The sequence below is a fragment of the Schistocerca americana genome, chromosome 6 (genome assembly GCF_021461395.2).
Source record: "Schistocerca americana isolate TAMUIC-IGC-003095 chromosome 6, iqSchAmer2.1, whole genome shotgun sequence".
NCBI lineage: Eukaryota > Metazoa > Arthropoda > Insecta > Orthoptera > Acrididae > Schistocerca > Schistocerca americana.
In genome coordinates this window covers 419,629,776-419,652,975 of record NC_060124.1, presented here as the reverse complement: position 1 = coordinate 419,652,975, position 23,200 = coordinate 419,629,776, and the positions used below count along the sequence as shown (strand labels likewise).

The window sequence follows — 23,200 nt, the reverse complement described above, 5'->3', positions numbered from 1 at the left end:
TCGTGGATGTGGCAAAAGGAAGACAATGAACCAAGAATCTGGACGTACACGGAAATGCCCGGAATACAGGAACCAGCTTTACAGCACGTGAGTACAAGCATAAGAGAATTAGACGTTTTCTATGTAATATTTAATAGTACATTTTGGGAAAACATCGCAACTGAGACGAATAGATTTGCACAAGACGTACTCAACAATGAACAGAAGAGTCGAAAAATAGACCAAAAGTGGTCTCCTATCGGCTGTAATGAAATAAAAATATACATTGCGCTATGTATAATTATGGCTGAAGTAAGGAAACCGTCGATTCAGATGTATTGGTCTAGGAGCACCGTTATAGAAACGCCAATATTTAGGAAGACGATGCCATTCAGGAGATTTCTGCAGATAAGTAGATTTCTGCATCTAGCGAATAACAGTTTAGCCAAGAGCACAGATAAGCTGTACAAACTAAGGACAGTCATAGATACGTTCAATCAAAAATTTAAGGAAGTGTACATAATGCAAGAGAATATTGCCATTGATGAATCATTAATGAAATTTAAGGAGCGCTTATCCTACAAACAATTTAACTCATCAAAAATAGCAAGGTTTGGTATTAAAATTTATAAATTGTGTGAGTCAAGTTCAGAATACTACTATGATTTTAAGATATACAAACGTGATGCTAGTGCTAGCGCCTCTGAAAGTGTAGTTCTAGAACTATCACAATCGGTATTACACAAAGGGCATACTCTATATTTAGATAGCTGGTTTTCTTTACCGAAACTTTACAAAACTCTCCTCACGAATAAAACTGATGTGATTGGAACAGTGCGCTCAAACAGAAAAAAATATGCCCACAGACTTCCTGAAGGCAAAATTGAAGAAGGGTGAATATACAGTGAGGAGTTGTAATGGAATATTGGCACTAAAATGGAAAGATAAACGAGACGTTTACATGCTTTCCACAAAACATTCAACAGTAGAAATGATTGCCACAGGCCCACTTTTCCGCAATGCGTCGTGGAAACCGAAATGTGTCGTCGAATACAACAGAGGCATGACTGAATTGATCGCCAAGATCAGATGCTCTCATGCTTCCCTGTGATGAGGAAATGTATGAAAGGATACCGCAAGATATTCATTTACCTATTTGATGTTTCTTTATTTAACACGTACATTTTGTATTACAAAATACATTGCGGCAAACGACAGAGCTACGCAGAATATAGGACTCACATTGCAGAATCATTGTTGAAAACTACACCTTTACAGGAATATAATCGGGAGGGACGATTGGCATCCGGCGATATACGAGCACAAAGGCTGCACGCGCGACATTGGGCACATTTTCCCAAACATATTGAGCCAGCACCATCAAAAGTAAATCCTGCGAGAGCTTGTGTAGTGTGCAGAAAGCATAAAAGACGCAGCGAAACAACGTGGGAATGCAAAAACTGCAGGGTTGCATTACATGTGCCAGATTGTTTTGAACGATATCATACAATCGAAGATTAAATTCGTGTACATGTCATTGTGAAGAAGTTGCGTTTGAAAATATGTTTGCAACGTACTAACGTAACAGGTCCCAAAATGTTTTGAACAAAATATTATACAGTCTTAGATCATAGCATTGTTGTGAATATTATTATTAAGATGTATTTCATCAATGTATTTTTGCTTATAAGGGGAAATAAAACGTTTGTGAATATATCGTTGCGTTTGAGACAATGAATCTTTCGTTTCCAATGGGCGACTAATCGTCATCATTTATGATTCCTGTAGAAATGTCACGTTACTGGTATATCACACACGTATTTACAAATTCCGAGGGCGTCTGCACGACTTCGGACGCCACCAGGCGTAGTGCACCGAAGCCTTAGCGTGTGTAAGCGCCGGGAATCCTACGGCGCATCCATACCTTGCAGCCAATTACGGCTCACGGTACTTCAATTGTAAGGCAAAGGGTTAACCCAACTTAAATCACACATGGACTCCTAAGCTCTGATCTTCTTTCTCACCTGTCTATATCCTCCAGTTCGAAGCATCGCCGTGCCCGAGGGTGACGTCACAGGACGCCAAGCTTTTGCACGATTACAGAGGGACGTCGCAGGCACCTTTTAGCCAAATTTCAAACATCTGCGTTGCAATAGGAGGCTATTACTGGGTTCCGAAAAAGTGACACTGTGCTTTTGCTGCGTAAATTACCTTGTGCCATTGCGCCGAGGTGCTTATCATTTGCATATCCAAGTACGTACTTCACTTCATACTAATTTGACGTTAGTTGCCGTCCACCTGCATGGTAGTATTGTAGTTTTAATGAGAGGCAGTGAATTTCGCAGTCATCTCACTGCCTTAACCATTTCGAGACGCGAGGCCCGTATACGTGGCCCGATTGTCGCGGCATACACCCAGCGCTGTATTTAGGGACTGGCTTGGAGTATCGACACGGGACGGGACGCATCCTGACAAAAGGGTAATTGTTCTGGCTAATTTCAGGTGGGGATCGTCAACGCTTACTTGCTATATGTCATCATAGCAAAGAAAAGAGGAGAGACACCAAAGAGTCATTTGCAGATTCGGAAGAGTCTCGTCAAGGAGCTTGTGGGCGACGTCAGGGCTCAACCAACCCAACGAGGAAGAGGGCACGCTCTGAGCGTGGTGACCTACACAGGATGGACGGCCTGCACCATGCTATCGCAAGAATGGTCACCGGAAAACAGGGTGACTGTCGTTTGCAGTGATCGCTCAAAGCCAGGAGGGCGAAAAAGGTCTCCCTTTTTTTGCGAAACTTGTCCGTCCAACCCTTCTCTTCATGTGCCTGAGTGCTTCAACAGGTATCACAAAGTAGCAAAGAACCCAAAGCACTTGTAAAATATGATTTCCTATCGAAAAATCGATATGCCAAAGTTGTAAATTTTGTTTTAAGCAAATTTTATGAAATTTTGTAGTTTATTGACATAAATCAAATTTTTCAACCCTCAAAATAGACTTTTTATTTTTCTTCCCACGGACGTCCCATAAGAGATAGACTTGTATTTTATATGTCGTTTTAAAGCTAAAACTTTAAAGAATAAGATACAACTAATTTCAACATGTCTAATTCAATGCATCACCTCTCAACTAAAAAAAAAGTAAAAAAACTCAAATTTTTTATTTTTTTCTATTATAACACCACAGCTAAGTCAAAAAATGTGCGATATGGAATAATGAAAATAGTATGCCAGTAAAGAGCGTGTTTTAAGCTTCAAAAAAAAAATTACACCGGTAAGTCAAAAACTGTAGATTTTATAAGCGACGAAAGAAACCTAAGGGATATGGAACCCGCAAAGCGCCGCCAAATTGCTCCGCTTTGGGGAAACGCGCTCCGCCCCGAAGTGCACGTGCACTACACATTGGGGCGTGCGCGGCGTGTTTGTGTGTGTGTGTGTCTGTGTGTGTGTGTGTGTGTGTAAATAAATTTCACCATCTGCCACAATGTAGTTCAGACAGTAATGACGCCGAAATGCTTGAAATGGTAATGATGTCAAGTCTTATGAAGCGCAGCAGAGCCAAACAGAGCCAGCTGCTAAGGCGGTAGATAACAGTGCAGCAGGCGGGTCTGCTTTCATGCTGACTTATCTCTGTTTACAGACGTGGCCGTGACCCTCGCAGAGGCTTCCCGGCGACTCACCTCGTCGTAACGGGCCTCCGCAGACGCTGTTACCACTCGCTTCGCAGTCGCGCTCGATTCGAAGTAACCGATTCGAATCCCTGCTATGAGAAAAATCTCACCGCCTGAAATCGTCCGGACAGGACAAGGGAAGGGAAGGGAGGGAGAGCAGGTGATGGTACAAGGCTTCTATCACCAGACTCAACACACCGAATCCCTGGATCAAATTGCAAACTCCCCCACAGTGTCTCCTGGACTGAGGTAGTGTGACACTGTTATTCGCATGGCGTGCGGGGACGTTGATACTGGCGTCCCCGTTGGTGCTGTGTGTGAAGAGTGGGCTTTGTGCCTGTGGCGAGTTTCACTCTCTCCCTTCGATCAGAGCTGGGGTAATCAACTGTTTTAACCAACGCTCACTTCTGTACCTCTATTAGCAGTAATATTTTCTAACAGTCCACCGGTTCCACAACAATGGTAGCTTGCGAAGTAGGTAAGCAATTTCACAACGTAAAATTTATAAACCAGAGTTTCAGCAATTTAAAGCATATAATAAAAGATAGTTGCTAAGCACTTTGTCAAAGTTTTATTGAAACCAAATGAAAATGTTTTTAAAAACCCTACCATCCACAACCCACCATGAAATACGGAACCCCCACTAGTGGGCGGTAGAGACTACAGCGATTACCACTGGCTCAGTCATTAACCGCCAAACTACGCAATACATACACACACGCTACAGTCGGATATACGAGAGCCGCCCAACCAGAAAAACTTTCCAGCAGGCCGTGAGACACATTATTAACTTCATTATCTCTTTACTGTGTATAAATCTAGATGATAAATCTCTCTTGGTAAGCTAAATACTGTTATTCATTAACTTTTAACACTGTGTGCATGAAGCTGCATTAGATTATCTTTATTGACATGTATTCTGTTTACGCTGAATCATTTCACAGCACACATGTCTAGTCTTACATTCTTCGACTTGTTTATCATATATTTGACGATCAGATTTAACTGCGCCTTCACAACTAATGCTCTATCCCAGTTCCTCTTGATCAGAGATTGCCTATTGGCTATCCATCTTTCTGTGAGTGTACCAGATGAGAAGATTGCAAGACCAAGAACAAACTGTCCAGATTAAAAAAAGAAAGGTGTAAGAGACGGATGCAGCCTTTCACTCCTACTGTACAATCTATACATAAAAGAAGTGATCACAGAAATAGAAAGAAAGGTTCGGAACTGGGTCTGAAATTAAGTGAAACAATATCAGTGACAAGATTCACTGATAACGTTATAAATGTTTTCAGTACGTTTTGTCTTGCAGGTCTCAAATACTGAAGAAACGGCATTTTCGAATGTTTTTCATCAAAGCTGCTGGTTATTTACTGGCTGACCAATTTCGAGCTTTGCCCATTTTCATAGGCCACCTAATACAGAGAACAAAATTTATTGAGAGCTGAATGTGGATAGCGAAGGCATCGGTGATAAAATGGTTCATATGACAACTGCTTACGCATTTGTATTTAAGATATGTTTAGTGTGGACTGTTTTTTTTATGTCATAACACTTAAATGTATCTCATATTTGCGTTAAAAATGTCAGTCATAGTTACCCCTTACACTATTACGTTAGTGCATGTGCATAACATATCTTTTCTTAATTGTGTACCTGAATTGTCCAGGATGACGTGATCTACGTGAGAATGATATTCAGCGACGAATTTGTTCTTATTGTGTTATATTGGGGGTCGCGCTGGCTTATTTATCGTGGATTAAATTCAAATACGAATTAAAGACTATGTATCGTTTTAAATAGTGCTGAAAAAGAATAGAAAATTTATTGTAGAATTGTAATGTGATATAATATTATCTCACACTCAGTGTAGTCAGTGACATTAATACAATCGCCAAGTAAATTGAATACTTATGAGATTATATAAGATCTTATAATAAAATTCCTTGTATCAACATCTGTCAAAATTACGAAAACAACTACGATAAATAAGACAGCGTAACACGCAGTGTAATCCAGCAACAACGTAGATCACATCACATCAAGCTGGATAGTAAAGGTGCCACAATTAAGAAAATACGTAAGTAGTTACCGTATGAAATGTCACTGATATCTTTAATATCCACATTTGACTCTCAACAAATTTTGTTCTCCGTAATAGGTGGCTTTGATGTTAAACATTCAAAAAGTCTTTTCCTCAAGCTGATGACACTGTCATCGACAGCGAAAGTGAATTACAGGAAGTGTTGAATGGAGGGACTGAGAGTAAACAAAAGAAAAAAAAATGAAAGAAACGAGGATTAGCGGAAATGAGATTAGTAATGAACGTAACATCAAAATTGCTGACAGCGAAGTAGGAGTGAAGGACTACTACTGCTTTGACAACAAAATAACAAATGACGGACGAAGCAAGGATGAGGTGAAAAGCAGACCAGCACTGGTAAAGAATGAATTCCTGCTCAAAGGAAGTCTCCTAGCATCAAATAGTGCTTTAATTGGGGGTGGGGGGGGTGGGAGGGGGATTGCTGTAAATGTTCATCAGGTATGAAAATGAAGTACGGATTGTGTGAAGATCGGGAAGGAAGAGATGAGAGTCGTTTGATATGTGGTATTATAGAAAGATGTTGGAAATTATGTGGACTTGTGAGAGAGAGGAGAATATGGAGAACACTGACAAGAAGAAGGGTTAAGGCAGATTTTAACGCACCAGCAAATAACTACCGTGGTACAAGAGTAACTATTAGAGGATAAAAACTGTAGGGAATACATCAGACAAATAATTGAGGATGTAGAGTGCACGGTCTTCTCTGAGACGCAGCAGACCAGTCAGTGGGCTGATAAATATCCACCACCCCCACACTTTATCTTATAACTCCTTTGTAAGCTAGGATGCGTAATGTTTGTCATTTTTCACGTTCATCAGTTCTGATAGGCTGTGTTAACAACCTTGCCATTCAGAAGATTGACGTGACATAACTACACTGCTCCGCAAAACCTAAGGACGAGATCGATAAAGAAGCATAACATATTAACAAATCGTTAGAAATGATTGAAAGTGCGGGAGCATGTTTCCAGAGGTCTCACATTCGTACATAGAAAACTGGACATCACGTGCCGTAAGGTCAGTGTGATTATACCGCCATATGTGGCTGGCCGCGCAACACGAGGCAGTTGAAGGAACAGGATGGGAAACAATGTGTCAGTCAGCGAGCAATACGGTGCACTGTGATGGACGCAACATTTGGACGAATCCACATGGGGAGCAATCATCATTAAACTAGAGGAAGAACGAGGTGAGACGAATATGGCCTTTACGTGCATGGGGAGCGTTCCGAACCACGGACACTGCTGCCCGAAATGGTCGTCTACCATGGTCAACCACAGCAGCAGATGCCAGCTGCATTGTGCAACACACAAGAACGGACCCAAGCCGACAAGCGGGTGCATTTGCAACCACATTTAGCCAGCAGGACTGGAAGATAAGCAGTCTCACGCTCCACAGTGGCATGGGCTGTATGGGGGTGGTGTCTTTGTTCGACGTCCAGTACGTTGTGTTTCGATGACACCTGCACATCGGTGGCACCGTTTGCATTGGTGCCAAGAGCCTAGAGACTGGATCAAAAACGAGACGAGTCGTGTGCTCTGCTCAGATGACAGTAGATTAAGTCTGAGTAGTGGTTCTGGACGTACCTCCATATGGCGAGATGTTGGACCACGTAATGACCCAGGAACACTGTCCAACATGATCGATTTGGTGTTCAAGGTGTTATGGTGTAGGGGCATAATGTTGCTTGGGAGTGGTGACTTCAAATCTTTGAACACGGTCCACTCACCGATCAACGTTATAGTGACACTGTACTCCTTCCTATGTGCATCTGTCCAGGGGTCCATTCGGCCCTGACTTCATTCTTTGGTTGATAATAAGCGACAGGGCAAACAGAGTAGGTGGAGCAGATCTTGGAACGAGAGGAAATTCGCCGGATGAACTGGCTTGATCTTCCCCGGATTTAAATATCATCGAACACGTGTGGGATGAGTTGGGGAGACGTATTACAGCACTGGTGGAGGAATGGAACGCGATAACACAAGAGCTCCTTACCAACATTGTGACCAGCATGGGACCACGCTGCAGAGTAGGGAATGCCGTCCGCGGTGATCACACAGCCTGTCAGTAACCATGTTACACCTATCGTAATATGCATCAAACATTTTGGTGACTTCAGTGAATTATTATTTTTGAATGAAAGTGCCACTTTGTTAGTCTTATTGCGTAATTCTTTCTGTTACCTTCTGTACTGTGCTGTACTATACATAGCATATATACGGTCCGAGTTTAATTGTACTATGTTACTTGGCAATAACACATCATGTGAAAGTTACTTTCGTCCTTAACTTTTACGCACCGGACTGATACACACTGTCTAATCACAATAATGAGACCATCAGACAAAAATCTGAATAACCACTTTTGTAGCGCCGAATGCTGCTACACATAAAGTAGAGGAACCATGCAAGTACCCTGTGAACTGTGCGACACGTTGCATAGTCCTGCTGGTAGATACTACCGTGCAGAGCAAAAAGAAACGGCGTGTAGGGGTGGACATGGTCTCCAAGGATAGATGCATACATTTGTTGGTCCATTGAGCCTTTCAGAATGAGAAAATCAGCCAGGGAATGCCAGGAAAGTATTGCCCAGCCCGTAACACTCCCTCGTCCGACCTGGACATTTCCGACAATTGTTACAGGGTGTTGGTTTCATACGTTTCACACCGTAAACGCCAATGGCCAACTGATTTATACGGCCTCGCATATCTATAGCAAGTGCACTCTAAATTTATGTTTGTGCTATGTCCTTATTTAGTGTACACATTTACCATAAAGATGGTTGATAATCGGAGATGGTTGTGATAATGAAATAGACAGCGGAGTTTCAAGTAGTTACTGAAATAAAGAGCAGCTTTTGTCAATCGTCTACAAAAGAAAAATCTTTCGTTTTTGAGAGAGTTGCATACTAACTTACAGAAGAAGTTGAAGAATTTTGGATGACCTGTGAAACTGAGTTATCGGAATAAAACAAAAACACCTTTTAGATCAGCAGGGTTGAGTCAAAAGTGTTGGAATCTGGAGTGGCTCTTAGTATGGGACTGGAGGTGGGTGGAGGCAAATGGGCGACTTGCACCCTGAGAAGACCTGGCAGGAGAATCTTAGGATAGAGCATGTAAATCTCAACTGTTTTAAGTCATTTCATGACTGCAGCCAAATACCGCCCATCAGAGAACGTTAGCAATTTCAGTCCAGGTGGATATGGAGCCAAAGGATTGGGGTTGTTGGATATTACTGGCTTAGATTTATCTCACTTATTAACAAATTTAAGAAGTAGAGTGAATTAATAATGTAAGTTTGTCTAGTTTACTTATCAATCTATTTGCTAAGCATTTGTTGTGAAAAGAACTGAGCTTTAAATGCTGTAAATATGTATTTATGTATTTTCTCTGTGCAATTATCTGTTCCATATAAACATGTGTTGTTGATGGCTAAATGTTGTACGAACTCTGGAGGCCACATAAAACAAACTAAATAACAAACAACAACAGTCCGAGACGACGATAGCAATATCGGGTTGTTGTCATAGGAAACCATGGCAGCTGCCGCTGCGATCAGTGGCGCCCACGTCACCAACAGGACAATAGGACAACCACAATGTTATTCGAGTCTGCCAGGCCACATGCCCGCAAGTAGGTCGTGCCGTATACCTCCGCCACTACAGTGATTATGTCGATGCGCGGCCTGAGCTGCCGAGTTCAGTACCAGCCATGGAACCTGTCGGAACCGGCAGCCGAACCGAGACGCAGGCCAACCGTCGATCCGAAACCACTTCATCTCCACCGTCCCCAACAGCAGCCAGGTGTTTTTACTCGAATCTTCGCCTGATTGATCGTGGCTTCTGAGGACTAGTGCACTAAACTCGTTCTCCATTTCCGCCTGCACCGTCTTCCTGAGCCTCCTCGTCGTCGACTGTGGTCACTGAGGATTCCGAGCTTCAAACTTGGTGTCAAACTATCACAGACTTTGTTACTGTGGATGCTGGACAGCAGTTCAGCTTGTGGGCCCGTCCGCACATGGACTACGACTTACGTTACGGACAGCTACATCTATACCAATACCTACGTCTACATCTACATCTAAATCTGCATCTGCATCTACAGGGTGACACAGAATAACGGGAATGTTTGAAATGAGTACTGGCAGCCATGGAAAGGTGGCAGCACTACGGGTTCGTGCCACTTATGGAGTAAACAGTCCGTCATTTTAGTAATCATGGATCAGTGGAACGGACAACCGCGTGCGTTAATCATAAAAATGTCTCATAAAAACAATGATAGTTTGGTAGTGGGGCAGAGGGAGTTTCGACGTTTTTATAATTTAGGACGTCATGATGCCGTTCCGTCGAAACACGCGATAAAATGTTGGATTAATAACTTTGAAGCGACTGGATCTGCCCTCAAGAAGAAACCAACAGGACGACCAAGAAGTGTGCGTTCTCCAGCGAACATTGATGTTGTAGGCGAGTCTGTCTTACGGAGGCGACGGCGTTCAATTCGTAAGCAAGCACCAGTGGTTGGAATGTCCCAGATGTGTGTTCGCAGAATTTTTCATCTTCATTTAAAATTTCATCCATACAAACTACAGATGGTGCAACAATTGAAGGACAACGATTACCGGTTGCGATTAGGATTCTGTCAACAAATGATAACAAAAATGAACAATGACGACGAATTTCTAAACAAGTTGTGGATGTCAGATGAGGCATATTTTCGTCTCACAGGTTATGTGAATAAAGAGAACTAACGTTACTGGGCACACACAGATCCTAATAACGTTCATGAGCGCCCTTCCCACTCTAGTAAAGTGACAGTATGGTTTGGTGTTTCATCACATCAGATTATCGAACCGTATTTTTTCGCAACTGAACAGGGAAACACAGTAACTGTCAATGTCGATAGTTACGTGGAGATGTTACTAACTTTCGTTAGACCTGCATTGAACAACTACCCAAAAGTTCAAGAAGCCTGGTTTCAACAGGACGGAGCGACATCACACACTGCACGGCAATCAATGGCTTATGTGCGCGAATTGTTTGGCAGCCGTGTGATCTCACGATTCCGTAACATTCCCTGGCCTCCCAGATCGCCAGATTTATCTGTTTGTGATTTTTTTCTTGTGGGGCTACCTCAAGAGCAAAGTCCACACGACTCGACCTAGATCCCTGGATGAGTTAAAACAGAGAATTCGGGATGCGATTCACAGTACGCCCAGCTGTGATGTTGCAGCGGCCAATGAGGAATCTCAACAGCAGATTTCACAAATGTATTCGTACAGGAGGATGCCATCTAAAGGACGTAATTTTTAAAAACATAAATGCCATCAGTGTTTCGTAAATGGCAAAGTTGTAAGGTTCCAATTCCTATGAATGCAATTTGTTTCCTTCATCACTTCTAGTTTTATTGGATTGTGGAAATGTTCCCGTTTTTCTGTGTCACCCTGTACGTTTTCCACAAGCCACCACATGGTGCGTGGCGGAGGGCATCTTATGCCACTGCTAGTCATTTCATTTCGTTTCCTGTCCACTCTAAAATAGAGCGAGGGAAAAATGACTGTCCGTATGCCTCCGTACGAGCGCTAATTTCTCGTATCTCCGTGGTCCTTTCGCGAAATTATGCTGTCGGTACTAGAATCGTTCTGCAGTCATCTTCAACTATTGGTTCTCTAAATTGTCTCAATAGTATTACTTGAAAAGAACGTTGCCCTCCTTCCAGAGATTCCCGTTTGAGTTCCCTCAGCATTTCCATAATACTTGCGTGTTGATCGTACCTACTCGTTACAAATCTAGCAGCTCACCTCCGAAGTGCTTCGATGTCTTCCTTTAATCCGACCTGGTGGGGGCCCCAAACACTCGAGCACTACTGAAGAGGGGGTCACAGCAGTGTCATACGCGGCCTCCTTCACAGATAAAGCACTCTTTCTAAAAATTCTCCCAATAAAACGAAGTCGACCATTCGTCTTCCCTATTACAATCCTTACATGATCGTTCCCTTTCATATCGCTTAGCAACATTATGCCTAGATATTTAACCGACGTGGCTGTGTCAAGCAGCACACTACTAATGCAGTATTCGAAGATTACAGGATTGTTTCTCCTACGTAACTATGTTAACGTACATGTTTCTATAAGAGGCAATCGAAAATTTTCCATTCAAAGGCCAAACTAACCACTTCGCGACATGACGGTGCTTATACAGGGTGTAAATTTTAAGTTGACAAACCAGAATAACTCGAAAAATAAGCTTGACACGAAGAAATATAAGCTTGAAACGAAAAAAGTGTAGAATCCAAAGTTGATTATTTTCTAGGGGGACATCTGCTGGTGCTAAAATTAGTCACCCTCTGGGGGTGGGGCGGGAGGCAGGTTTAAAATATCAAATGAGAACACCCATCTTTTATTGCAGAATCAAATTCTACATAAAAAACTACTTAACATTTTGTCTTAAACATTTGTTTTGATTCTTGGTAGTTGGCGTTGTAATTCATGAAAATCCACGTTCTCATTTTTGCGTGGAAAATGGTTACGGATAAATAAAAAATATTTATTTACTTTGTAAATTTTGTTCGCTTAAACTAAAACACTCCCTCTCTCCCCACAAGGTGGGGTTTGAGAGAGAGGAACTAGTTTTACAAAAGTTGACAAAAAAAAAGAAATAATATCTGGGTCAATATTTGTAAAACTCTAATTCCTCTCTCTCTAAACCCCACTCATTGAGGAGAGAGGGAGAGTTTTAGTTTTAGCGAATCAATTTTTACGAAGTAAATAAGTATTTTTTATTTATCCGTAACCATTTTCCACACAAAAATGAGAACATGGATTTTCTTGAATTACAGCGCTAACTACCAAGAACCAAAACAAATGTGTAAGACAAAATGTACGTAGTTTTTCATGTACAATCAGATTCTGCAATAAAATATGGGTGTTCCCATCTGAAATTTTAAAGTTGCCCTCAGCCCCACCCCAATGGGGCTGGGGTGGCGGGCTAATTTTAGCACCAGCAGAAGTCCCCCTCGAAAATAATCAACTTTGAATTCTACACTTTTTTTCGTGTGCAGCTTATTTTTCGAGTTATTCTGTTTTGTCAACTTAAAATTTACACCCTATATACCCTCATTAGAGTCGCGATGGGTTGCATACATGCTGTAGCAAAGACTGCAAATGGACATTTTTTAATCACCCCTTATACATTTAGAACCAGATGCCATTCTTCACACGAGCTATAAATTCTGTCTATGGCGTCTTGTATCGTCCTGCAGTCACCTGATTAAGAAGAGTCAGGGAGAAACAAAACTATAGGTCTGCGTACTACATTCAGAAGTTTCTGTTTGTGATTTTTCAATGACTATTTCAACGGCAGCCCACGTAGCTACTGCAGTGTCTTTCTTCATACCATTCCTGATCAATTTTAGAATTGCTACTTGTCTACTTGGCATATCGTTCTTTCTACACTCCTGGAAATGGAAAAAAGAACACATTGACACCGGTGTGTCAGACCCACCATACTTGCTCCGGACACTGCGAGAGGGCTGTACAAGCAATGATCACACGCACGGCACAGCGGACACACCAGGAACCGCGGTGTTGGCCGTCAAATGGCGCTAGCTGCGCAACATTTGTGCACCGCCGCCGTCAGTGTCAGCCAGTTTGCCGTGGCATACGGAGCTCCATCGCAGTCTTTAACACTGGTAGCATGCCGCGACGGCGTGGACGTGAACCGTATGTGCAGTTGACGGACTTTGAGCGAGGGCGTATAGTGGGCATGCGGGAGGCCGGGTGGACGTACCGCCGAATTGCTCAACACGTGGGGCGTGAGGTCTCCACAGTACATCGATGTTGTTGCCAGTGGTCGGCGGAAGGTGCACGTGCCCGTCGACCTGGGACCGGACCGCAGCGACGCACGGATGCACGCCAAGACCGTAGGATCCTACGCAGTGCCGTAGGGGACCGCACCGCCACTTCCCAGCAAATTAGGGACACTGTTGCTCCTGGGGTATCGGCGAGGACCATTCGCAACCGTCTCCATGAAGCTGGGTTACGGTCCCGCACACCGTTAGGCCGTCTTCCGCTCACGCCCCAACATCGTGCAGCCCGCCTCCAGTGGTGTCGCGACAGGCGTGAATGGAGGGACGAATGGAGACGTGTCGTCTTCAGCGATGAGAGTCACTTCTGCCTTGGTGCCAATGATGGTCGTATGCGTGTTTGGCGCCGTGCAGGTGAGCGCCACAATCAGGACTGCATACGACCGAGGCACACAGGGCCAACACCCGGCATCATGGTGTGGGGAGCGATCTCCTACACTGGCCGTACACCACTGGTGATCGTCGAGGGGACACTGAATAGTGCACGGTACATCCAAACCGTCATCGAACCCATCGTTCTACCATTCCTAGACCGGCAAGGAAACTTGCTGTTCCAACAGGACAATGCACGTCCGCATGTATCCCGTGCCACCCAACGTGCTCTAGAAGGTGTAAGTCAACTACCCTGGCCAGCAAGATCTCCGGATCTGTCCCCCATTGAGCATGTTTGGGACTGGATGAAGCGTCGTCTCACGCGGTCTGCACGTCCACCACGAACGCTGGTCCAACTGAGGCGCCAGGTGGAAATGGCATGGCAAGCCGTTCCACAGGACTACATCCAGCATCTCTACGATCGTCTCCATGGGAGAATAGCAGCCTGCATTGCTGCGAAAGGTGGATATACACTGTACTAGTGCCGACATTGTGCATGCTCTGTTGCCTGTGTCTATGTGCCTGTGGTTCTGTCAGTGTGATCATGTGATGTATCTGACCCCAGGAATGTGTCAATAAAGTTTCCCCTTCCTGGGACAATGAATTCACGGTGTTCTTATTTCAATTTCCAGGAGTGTATGAACATCGTGACCCCGTCATAACACGTCTGGAGCACAGTTTCTAAATAGACTTTTGCTTCCACATTTGCCTCTTCCAATAAAAATTTAATGGCATTGCGTACATACACGCGTGTCTGACTATGAAGAACATCCCTACAGCAATGGTATGCCAGCAGATTGAAGATGACAGTAGCAGAAACCGGTAACTGTGAACTGTAAAATTTGTATGATCAAGACGGATCTCTACAAATAAAACGCGATGTTTCCTTTCAACTAAATTCTGATTAGAAACCATTTAATCCTTGGCAGCCTACGCTGCCAGACTTCTACACTGGGAGCCGTCGTTGACACCACCGGCCTGCCGCACTGACTGAGCCGATGTATTTTTGACTTACAGAAACTTGAAACTAATCTACAATTACAAGGATAACTCGCCATCGCACTCCCCTCAGGTTTAGTGGTAAAATGGCTCAGTGGGTACCCGTCAGAAACTGACCACAGATCAAGCATGAAACAGAAAGGTGTACTGAACTGTGAAAAAGGAAGCAAAATCGAAAAAGTGAACGGTCCAAGCCTAAGATGTCCCACATCGAGGGACCTGCACAAACCCAGATGTTATGGTTGTGTGATCACGGTGTTCGAATACCAAGCGGGAGATACATCTTCAACTCTCTCTCGTGTCCCTTTTTTTCCACAAGTTTATGAGCTGTTCGATCACTGACGTGTCTCTTCTCCTTCTGTAGTCTTGGCAATTGTCATACCGTAAGTTGGTTATAGAACATCAGTCATGTAGTAAGCATACATTACCGTCGCAAGTAAATGTGATGAATAGTGAGAGCAGCCGAGATGCCGCATAGACCACTCACAGTAATGAAAACAACAAATAGACGGGTAAGATCTGTGTTACAACAAACGAATTCAAACATCAAAACTTCTAAAACCGAAAGAAAGACTAAAAACATGTGGCACTTGTGTAGAACAAATAGGAGGTACTTACGTCTGGAGGTCCCTTTCGTACAACGACGTTACAGCACCATGCAGACCCAAGTCTGAATGTAGTGAACAGACACGTCAATAAACGGACGGAAAGTTCATAATTTTGAGAAAAAAAGTTGGGGAACGAGGGAGGTTTGAACACGGACCTCCCTCTGAGCAGTCCAACACCGAAACCCCATGACCTCGATATCCTGTCTAGTTAAAACGGTCGATGTTCCACATCTTGAGCTTGGACTGTTCACCGTTTCTATTTTGCTTCTTTTTTCGTAATTCAGTACACCTTATTCATGTTTACATGGTTCATTTGTGCTTAGTTTTTGACGGGTTATCCACTGGGCCATTTTACCACAAATCTGAGGGGGGTGCGATGGGGAGTTTCCCTCTTTAGCTGCTGGCGACAGTCATTGGTGCCACCAGTGACTGATTCTGTCACCACTTCAAACTTCACCTGCGGTACTATGGTGATACTGAGCCGTAACCACGAGACATTGTGTAGGGATATACAGCATTTCACAGTTATTCGATTACTTCTAACTTCATTCCGAAGGCGTGCATTTTAACGCCAATGAACAGTATGCTTTCAACTCTAACCAGAGGTGCGACTTCTTTCCATTCTGTAGTACTATCCTTTTTCAACTAACACCGCGACAACCACTGGAGCTTCGCAGTTGCAATAAAAGCAACTGCGCCATTATTAGCATCCCCCCCCCCCCCCCCCCCACGAACCATACGTCAAACATCTACATCTACATGGATACTCTGCAAATCACATTTAAGTACCTGGCAGAGGGTTCATCCAACCACCTTCACAATTCTCTATTATTCCAATCTCGTATAGCGCGCGGAAAGAACGAACACCTATATCTTTCCGCATGAGCTCTGATTTCCCTTATTTTATCGTGGTGATCGTTTCTCCCTATGTAGGTCGGTGTCAACAAAATATTTTCGCATTCGAAGGCGAAAGCTGGTGATGGGAATTCCGTGAGAAGATTCCGTCGCAACGAAAAACGCCTTCGTTTTAATGATGTCCAGACCAAATCCTGTAACATTTCTGTGACACTCTCTCCCATATTTCGCAATAATACGAAACATGTTGCCCTTCTTTGAACTTTTTCGATGTACTCCGTGAGTCCCATATGGTAAGGATCCCACACAGCGCAGCAGTATTCTAAAAGAGGACAGAGGAGAGAAGTGTAGGCAGTCTCCTTAGTAGATCTGCTACATTTTCCAAGTGTCATGCCAATAAAATGCAGTCTTTGGTTATCCTTCCCCTCAACATTTTCTATGTGTCCCTTCCAACTTGAGTTGTTCGTAATTGTACTACATAGGAATTTAGTTGAATTTATAGCTTTTACATTAGACTGATTTATCGTGCAACCGAAGTTTAACGAATTCCTTTTAGCACGCATGTGGATGACCACACACTTTTCCATATTTAGGGTCAACTGAGAGTTTTCGCATCAAACAGATATCTTTTCTAAATCGTATTGCAATTTGTCTTGATCTTCTGATCACTTTATTAGACAGCGTCATCTGCAAACAACCTAAGACGGCTGCTCAGATTGTCTCTCAAATTGTTTATATAGATAAGGAACAGCAAACGGCCTATAAGACTACCTTGGGGAACGCCAGAAATCACTTCTGTTCTAGTCGATGACTTTCCGTCAATTAGTACGAACTGTAACCTCTCTGACAGGAAATCACAAGTCCAGTCACATAACTGAGACGATATTCAATAAGCACGCAATTTCACTACAAGCCGCTTGTGTGGTAGAGTGTCAAAAGCCTTCCGGAAATCCAGAAATACGGAATCGATCTGAAATCGCTTGTCAATAGCACACAACACTTCATGTGAATAAAGAGCTAGTTGTGTTTCACAGGAACGATGCTTGCTAAACCCATGTTGAGTGTGTGTCAAGGCCTTATCGTATTAATGTTGCCGCTGCACCGCATTTGTTTTAACTATAATTTTCTCGGAATCAATCACAGTCATTGCGTTATGTGTCTTTTTGCTGACATTAAGTTTCCCCACTCATGATTTTGGAGGGCAACGTACACTACCGCACTACCGTCCATTAAAATTGCCACACCAAGAAGAAATGCAGATGATAAACGGGTATTCATTGGACAAATATATTATACTAGAACTGACATGTGATTACATTTTCACGCAATTTCGGTGCCTAGAAATCAGTACCCAGAACAACCACCTCTGGCCGTAATAACGGCTTTGATACGCCTGGGCATTGAGTGAAACAGAGCTTGGGTGGCGTGTACAGGTACAGCTGCCCATGCAGCTTCAACACGATACCACAGTTTATCAAGAATAGTGACTGGCGTACTGTGACGAGCTAGTTGCTCGGGCACCATTGCCCAGACGTTTTCAGTTGGTGAGAGATCTGGAGAATGTGCTGGCCGGGGCAGCAGTCGAAAATTTTCTGTATCCAGAAAAGCCCGTACAGGACCGGCAACATGCGGTCGTGCATTATCCTGCTGAAATGTAGGGTTTCGCAAGGATCGAATGAAGGGTAGAGCCACCGGTCGTAACACATCTGAAATGTAACGTCCACTGTTCAAAGTGCCGTCAATGCGGACAAGAGGTGACCGAGACGTGTAACCAATGGCACCCCATACCATCACGCCGGGTTATACGCCAGTAAGGCGATGACGAATACACGCTTCCAATGTGCGTTCACTGCGATGTCGCCAAACATGGATGCGACCATCATGATTCTGTAAACAGAACCTGGATTCGTCCGAAAAAATGACGTTTTGCCATTCGTCCACCGAGGCTCGTCGTTGAGTACCCCATCGCAGGCGCTCCTGTCTGTGATGTAGCGTCAAGGGTAACCCCAGCCACGGTCTCAGAGCTGATAGTTCATGCTGCTGCAAACGTCGTCGAACATCTGTTGACTCAGGGATCGAGACGTGGATGCACGATCCGTTACAGCCATGCTGATAAGATGCCTGTCATCTCGACTGCTAGTGATACGAGGCCGTTGGGATCTAGCACGGCGCTCCGTATTCCCCTCCTGAACCCACCGATTCCATATTCTGCTAACAGTCATTGGATTTCGATCAACGCGAGCAGCAGTGTCGCGATACGATAAACCGCAACCGCGATAGGCTACAATCCGACCTTTATCAAAGTCGGAAACGTGATGGTACGCATTTTTCCTCTTTACACGAGGTATCACAACAACGTTTCACCAGGTAACAGCTGTTTGTGTATGAGAAATCGGTTGGAAACTTTCCTCATGTCGGCACGTTGTAGGTGTCGCCACCGGTGCCAACCGTGTGTGAATGCTCTGAAAAGCTAATCATTTGCATATCACAGCATCTTGTTCCTTTCGGTTAAATTTCGCGTCTGTAGCACGTCATCTTCGTTGTGTAGCAATTTTAATGGGCAGTAGTGTAATAGTCTTACGATACCTGCTAGGCGCACCTTGCAGTTTAAAAACCAGCCAACTTGTAAATGCAATGGAATCGCTCAGCGTTGACAACAAGAATGCGTTCCTGTGCAGGCGCGACACAATTTTGTGCGAGATTTACCTGTCTGGGGCGCAGGTGGCGGAGGTGCCGGAACGGGCGCCAGCTCCACTTTGCGGTGGCGGACCAGAGTGAAGGAGGCGGCTGGCTGCTGCGTCTGCTGCTGTTGCTGCGGCTGCTGCTGCGTCGCCTCCTGCGGCATCCCGGCGGCGAGCGCGTCGACGCTGCCGGCGCGCCTGGAGCAGCCCGGCGTCGTGGCGCCGCTGGAGCCGTCCTCTGTCAGCGTCAGCGTCACCTCGTCCGGGTCCACCACCGACGCGGACAGCGACACCGCGTCGCTCGCCGCCGCGGCCGCCGCCGCCTGCGCAGAGGGAGGGAGGCCTTCAGCACTCGCTGTGCTCCCCAGCGTGCGCAACGCACTAGGGTGGCTGCTTTCCCTCACTCGCTACTGATCGCTCTACTTCGAGTGTCAACATCTACATCTACATCCAAACTCCGCTAGCCAACTGACGGTGTGTGGCGGAAGGTAACTTGAATACCTCTGTCGGTTCTCCCTTCTATTCGAGTCTCGTACAGTTCGTGGAAAGAAAGATTGTCGGTATGCCTCTGTGTGGGCTCTAATCTCTCTGATTTTGTGGTATCGGTAGCTACGATCCCACTGCTTAGGTTGGCACTACGACATACACCGACGACACCGCCCTCTACCCAGCGCAGGAGAGCTCTACGAGCATCGCTACAGATTCTCCCCATTTGATCAGGTGCAGCCAGCTAGGACACTTCACTTCAGCATAGCACCTACGTACAAAGTTATGTAATCGTTCATCACCTTGTTTTTGCACCAGTTCAAATGGCTCTGAGCACTATGGGACTCAACATCTGAGGTCATCAGTCCCCTAGAACTTAGAACTACTTAAACCTAACTAACCTAAGGACATCACACACATTCATGCCCGAGGCAGGATTCGAACCTGCGACCGTAGCGGTCGCGAGGTTCCAGACTGTAGCGCCTAGAACCGCTCGGCCACCCTGGCCGGCGAAGACCACAACAATAACAACCATTTTAAACCATTCCTAATGCCTACTCCCAGATAATTTATGGAATTAACTGCTTCCAGTTGCTGACCTGCTATATTGTAGCTCAATGATAAAGGATCTTTCTTTCTATGTATTCGCAGCACATTACACTTGTCTTCATTGAGATTCAATTGCCATTCCCTGCACCATGCGTCAATTCATTGCAGATCCTCCTGCATTTCAGTACAATTTTCCGTTGTTACAACCTCTCGATATACTACAGCATCATCCGCAAAAAGCCTCATGAACTTCCGTTGTTATACACTATATATATATATTGTGAACAGCAACGGTCCTACGGCACTCCACTCCCCTGCGGCACACCTGAAATCACTCTTACTTCGGAAGACTTCTCTCCATTGAGAATGACCTGCTGCGTTCTGTTATCTGGAACTCTTCAGTCCAATCACACAATTGGTCTGATAGTCTTTGTTCATTAAACGGCTGTGGGGAACTGTATTGAACGCCTTGCGGAAGTCAAGAAACGCGGCATCTACCTGGGAACCCGTGTCTATGGCCCTCCGAGTCTCGTGGACAAATAATGCGAGCTGAGTTTCACACGATCGTCTTTTTCGAAACCCGACATCAGGTTGCGTCGCTCAGCCAATAGTTAAAATGCGGTTACAAGGAATGGCCCACCTTACAAAATAAAAGAATGGAGCATCGTCACTAAGCAACTACCTTTAATACACGGTCCAGTCACATTAATGTGACCACGCCTCGACGTCGACGCGCAATGACCACTCACGGACGGCACGTGGCAGCACTGGCAGTCGAGTTTATGTAAAGAGTACTGGTGGTACGCGGAAAAACAGTGTAATCATGTTGTGTGGAAATGGAGCGGCATCGTCATTGGCTTTCGGGCCAAAGGTGGAAACATTCCCGAAACGTGTAAGTTTATGAACTGCTCGCGTGCCGCCATGGTTGAAGTATACCGTGCATGGCGCTATCCAAAACCGGCGCTGAGGCAACTCTAGTGCATCACAGGCCACAGAAGATAGGGGCGAACTATTGCTTTGGAGATGTGTGAGCTGTGGCGGGGTTGCTGGCGTCACCTTTAGAGCTCCTGGTGCCACTAGACTGATCTGTCGTGTGATGTCCCCCTGGTTTGAGACCATTAAGATCTACGCTCGATATTGTTGTGGTTGGGCCCATAACCCAGAGGTTGTGGATCGAAATCGCGCTCTGCTACCACCCACCAACTCGCCACGCCAAAACACGCCTCCTCTCCATCAACAAGATCTTAGTGGCCTCAAACCAGAGGGACATCCCCCCCCGACAGATCGAGGAATTGGAAAGGCGACGCCAGCAACACCACCACGGCTCAGTGTGTACAGGCGAATAGACATGCAACTGTCTAGCAACTGACCACCCAGATGAACGAAGGGGCTACCAACAGTGTCTCCCCAGTGATTGGTCAGCAAACGTTGCTGCGTATGAGCCCCCGCAGCAGGTGTCTGGTTCATGCACCCACTCTGACTGCCCTTCATTGGCGACGAAGGCTCCACTTGCACGCCAGCACCCCAACTGGACGTTCACTGAGTGGCGACATGTGGCCTTTCCAGATGAGTCACCTTGTATGTCCATCGGGCAGATGGCCATTGGCATGTACGGTATGGAAACGTCTGAAAGCTAACACCCTGTAACGAGGAAGGAGCTTTATGGTCTGGGGAATGTTTTTGTGGCACTCCCTTGGTGATCTCGTCATTCTGCAAGGCACGATGGTTCAACACGCATATGCACCTCTCCTTGGGGGATCATGTCCACCCATAAATGCAGTTTGTTTTTCCTCCGCACGGCGGTGTCTACCTACACAACAATGCAACGTGTCACACTGTTCGCAGTATACGTTCGTCGTTCGAAGAGCACCAGGAGGAATTTACCGTGCTCCCCTGACCACTGAACTCCCCGCCTTTAAACTCAATCGAGAATCAGTGGGGCCATCTCGATCATGCTGTTCCCAAGGACCCTCAACCGAGAAACCTAGCTCTGTATCCCCGTCGCTATGTTTCAACACCTCACTGATTCTCCTCCTGCACGTCTCGTGGCAGTCAGCGATGCTAGATGTGATTATTCAGGTTTTTGACAGGCGGTCATAGTAGTGTGACTGGACAGTGTAGTGTTTTGGTGCTCGAGATCCACCATCAAAATAATTTTTTTTAACGACGTCAACTTCCCGCGGTCCACTGCTGTAACGTTTTATTTTCCTATACGCTACTGCAGGCTCGACAGTTACGCAGTCCGCACATGGAGCTACTGAAAAGGAACGCAACTGGCAGGCGATTTAAACAGACAACTGGTTACCGATTTGCTGGAAGCACCGCAGACGGCACAACTCAGAAATGAGAAATGCAGCAGCCGCGTGCGAGCGCGGAGTAAAGGGAGTATCGTTTGTCGCATCCGAGAATCCTTTTGCTACTCTCTGTATGGTGACTACTGATTCAAGCTCACAGGAAGATGTGGTTCAATATTATTATTAAGAGGTGCTATCCAAAATTTTCGGGGCATCTGTTGAAAACCTTGCCTTTGGACTAATGGTCACCATCACCCTGGAAGTTGTTCCCATCCGCACGTACACACCGGTCCCAGTGCTTCTGCCTCTGGTCACACGTTTTCTGGAAGTCCTGTTCTTTGAGGGTGTTTATCACCGCCAGCGATGCTTCTTGAATCCTCTCTAGAGTGTCGAACCGACGGCCTTTCAACTTGAGTTTCTGTTTTGGGAATAGCGCGAAGTCGCAAGGTGCCAAAACTGGAGAGTACGCTGGGTGGGGTACAACCTCAGTGTTGTTTATTTCCAAAAAGGTCCTGGTGAGCAAGGACGTGTGATAGGGCGTGTTTTCGTGATGCAGCAACCAGTTCCCTTGACGCCAAAGTGGGGCCGTCGTCGCTGCACGTTTTCACGGAGCCGTCGCAAACGTCACAGTAGTAAGTGAAATTCACTGTTTGGTTGAGTGGGAAGAATTCTTTGTGCACAATTCCCTTGGTATCAAAGAAAACGGCGATCATGCTCTTCACTTTCTCTTCACGTGTCGCGCTTT

The 23,200-nt window shown here is 45.2% G+C and overlaps 1 protein-coding gene across 3 annotated transcripts in view; it reads right to left on the bottom strand.

Annotated features, from left to right (window-relative positions):
* LOC124619552 (formin-2-like) overlaps positions 1 to 19,415 on the bottom strand; it is a 245,192-nt gene extending 225,777 nt beyond the window's left edge. For all 3 annotated transcript variants that reach the window (XM_047146025.1, XM_047146026.1, XM_047146027.1), the window contains exon 1: positions 19,152 to 19,415. In XM_047146025.1, the coding sequence (XP_047001981.1) occupies positions 19,152 to 19,290 (139 nt within the window). In that variant the 5' untranslated portion in view covers positions 19,291 to 19,415. The remainder of the gene's footprint in view (positions 1 to 19,151) is intronic.
* Between the last annotated feature and the right edge of the window lie 3,785 nt (positions 19,416 to 23,200).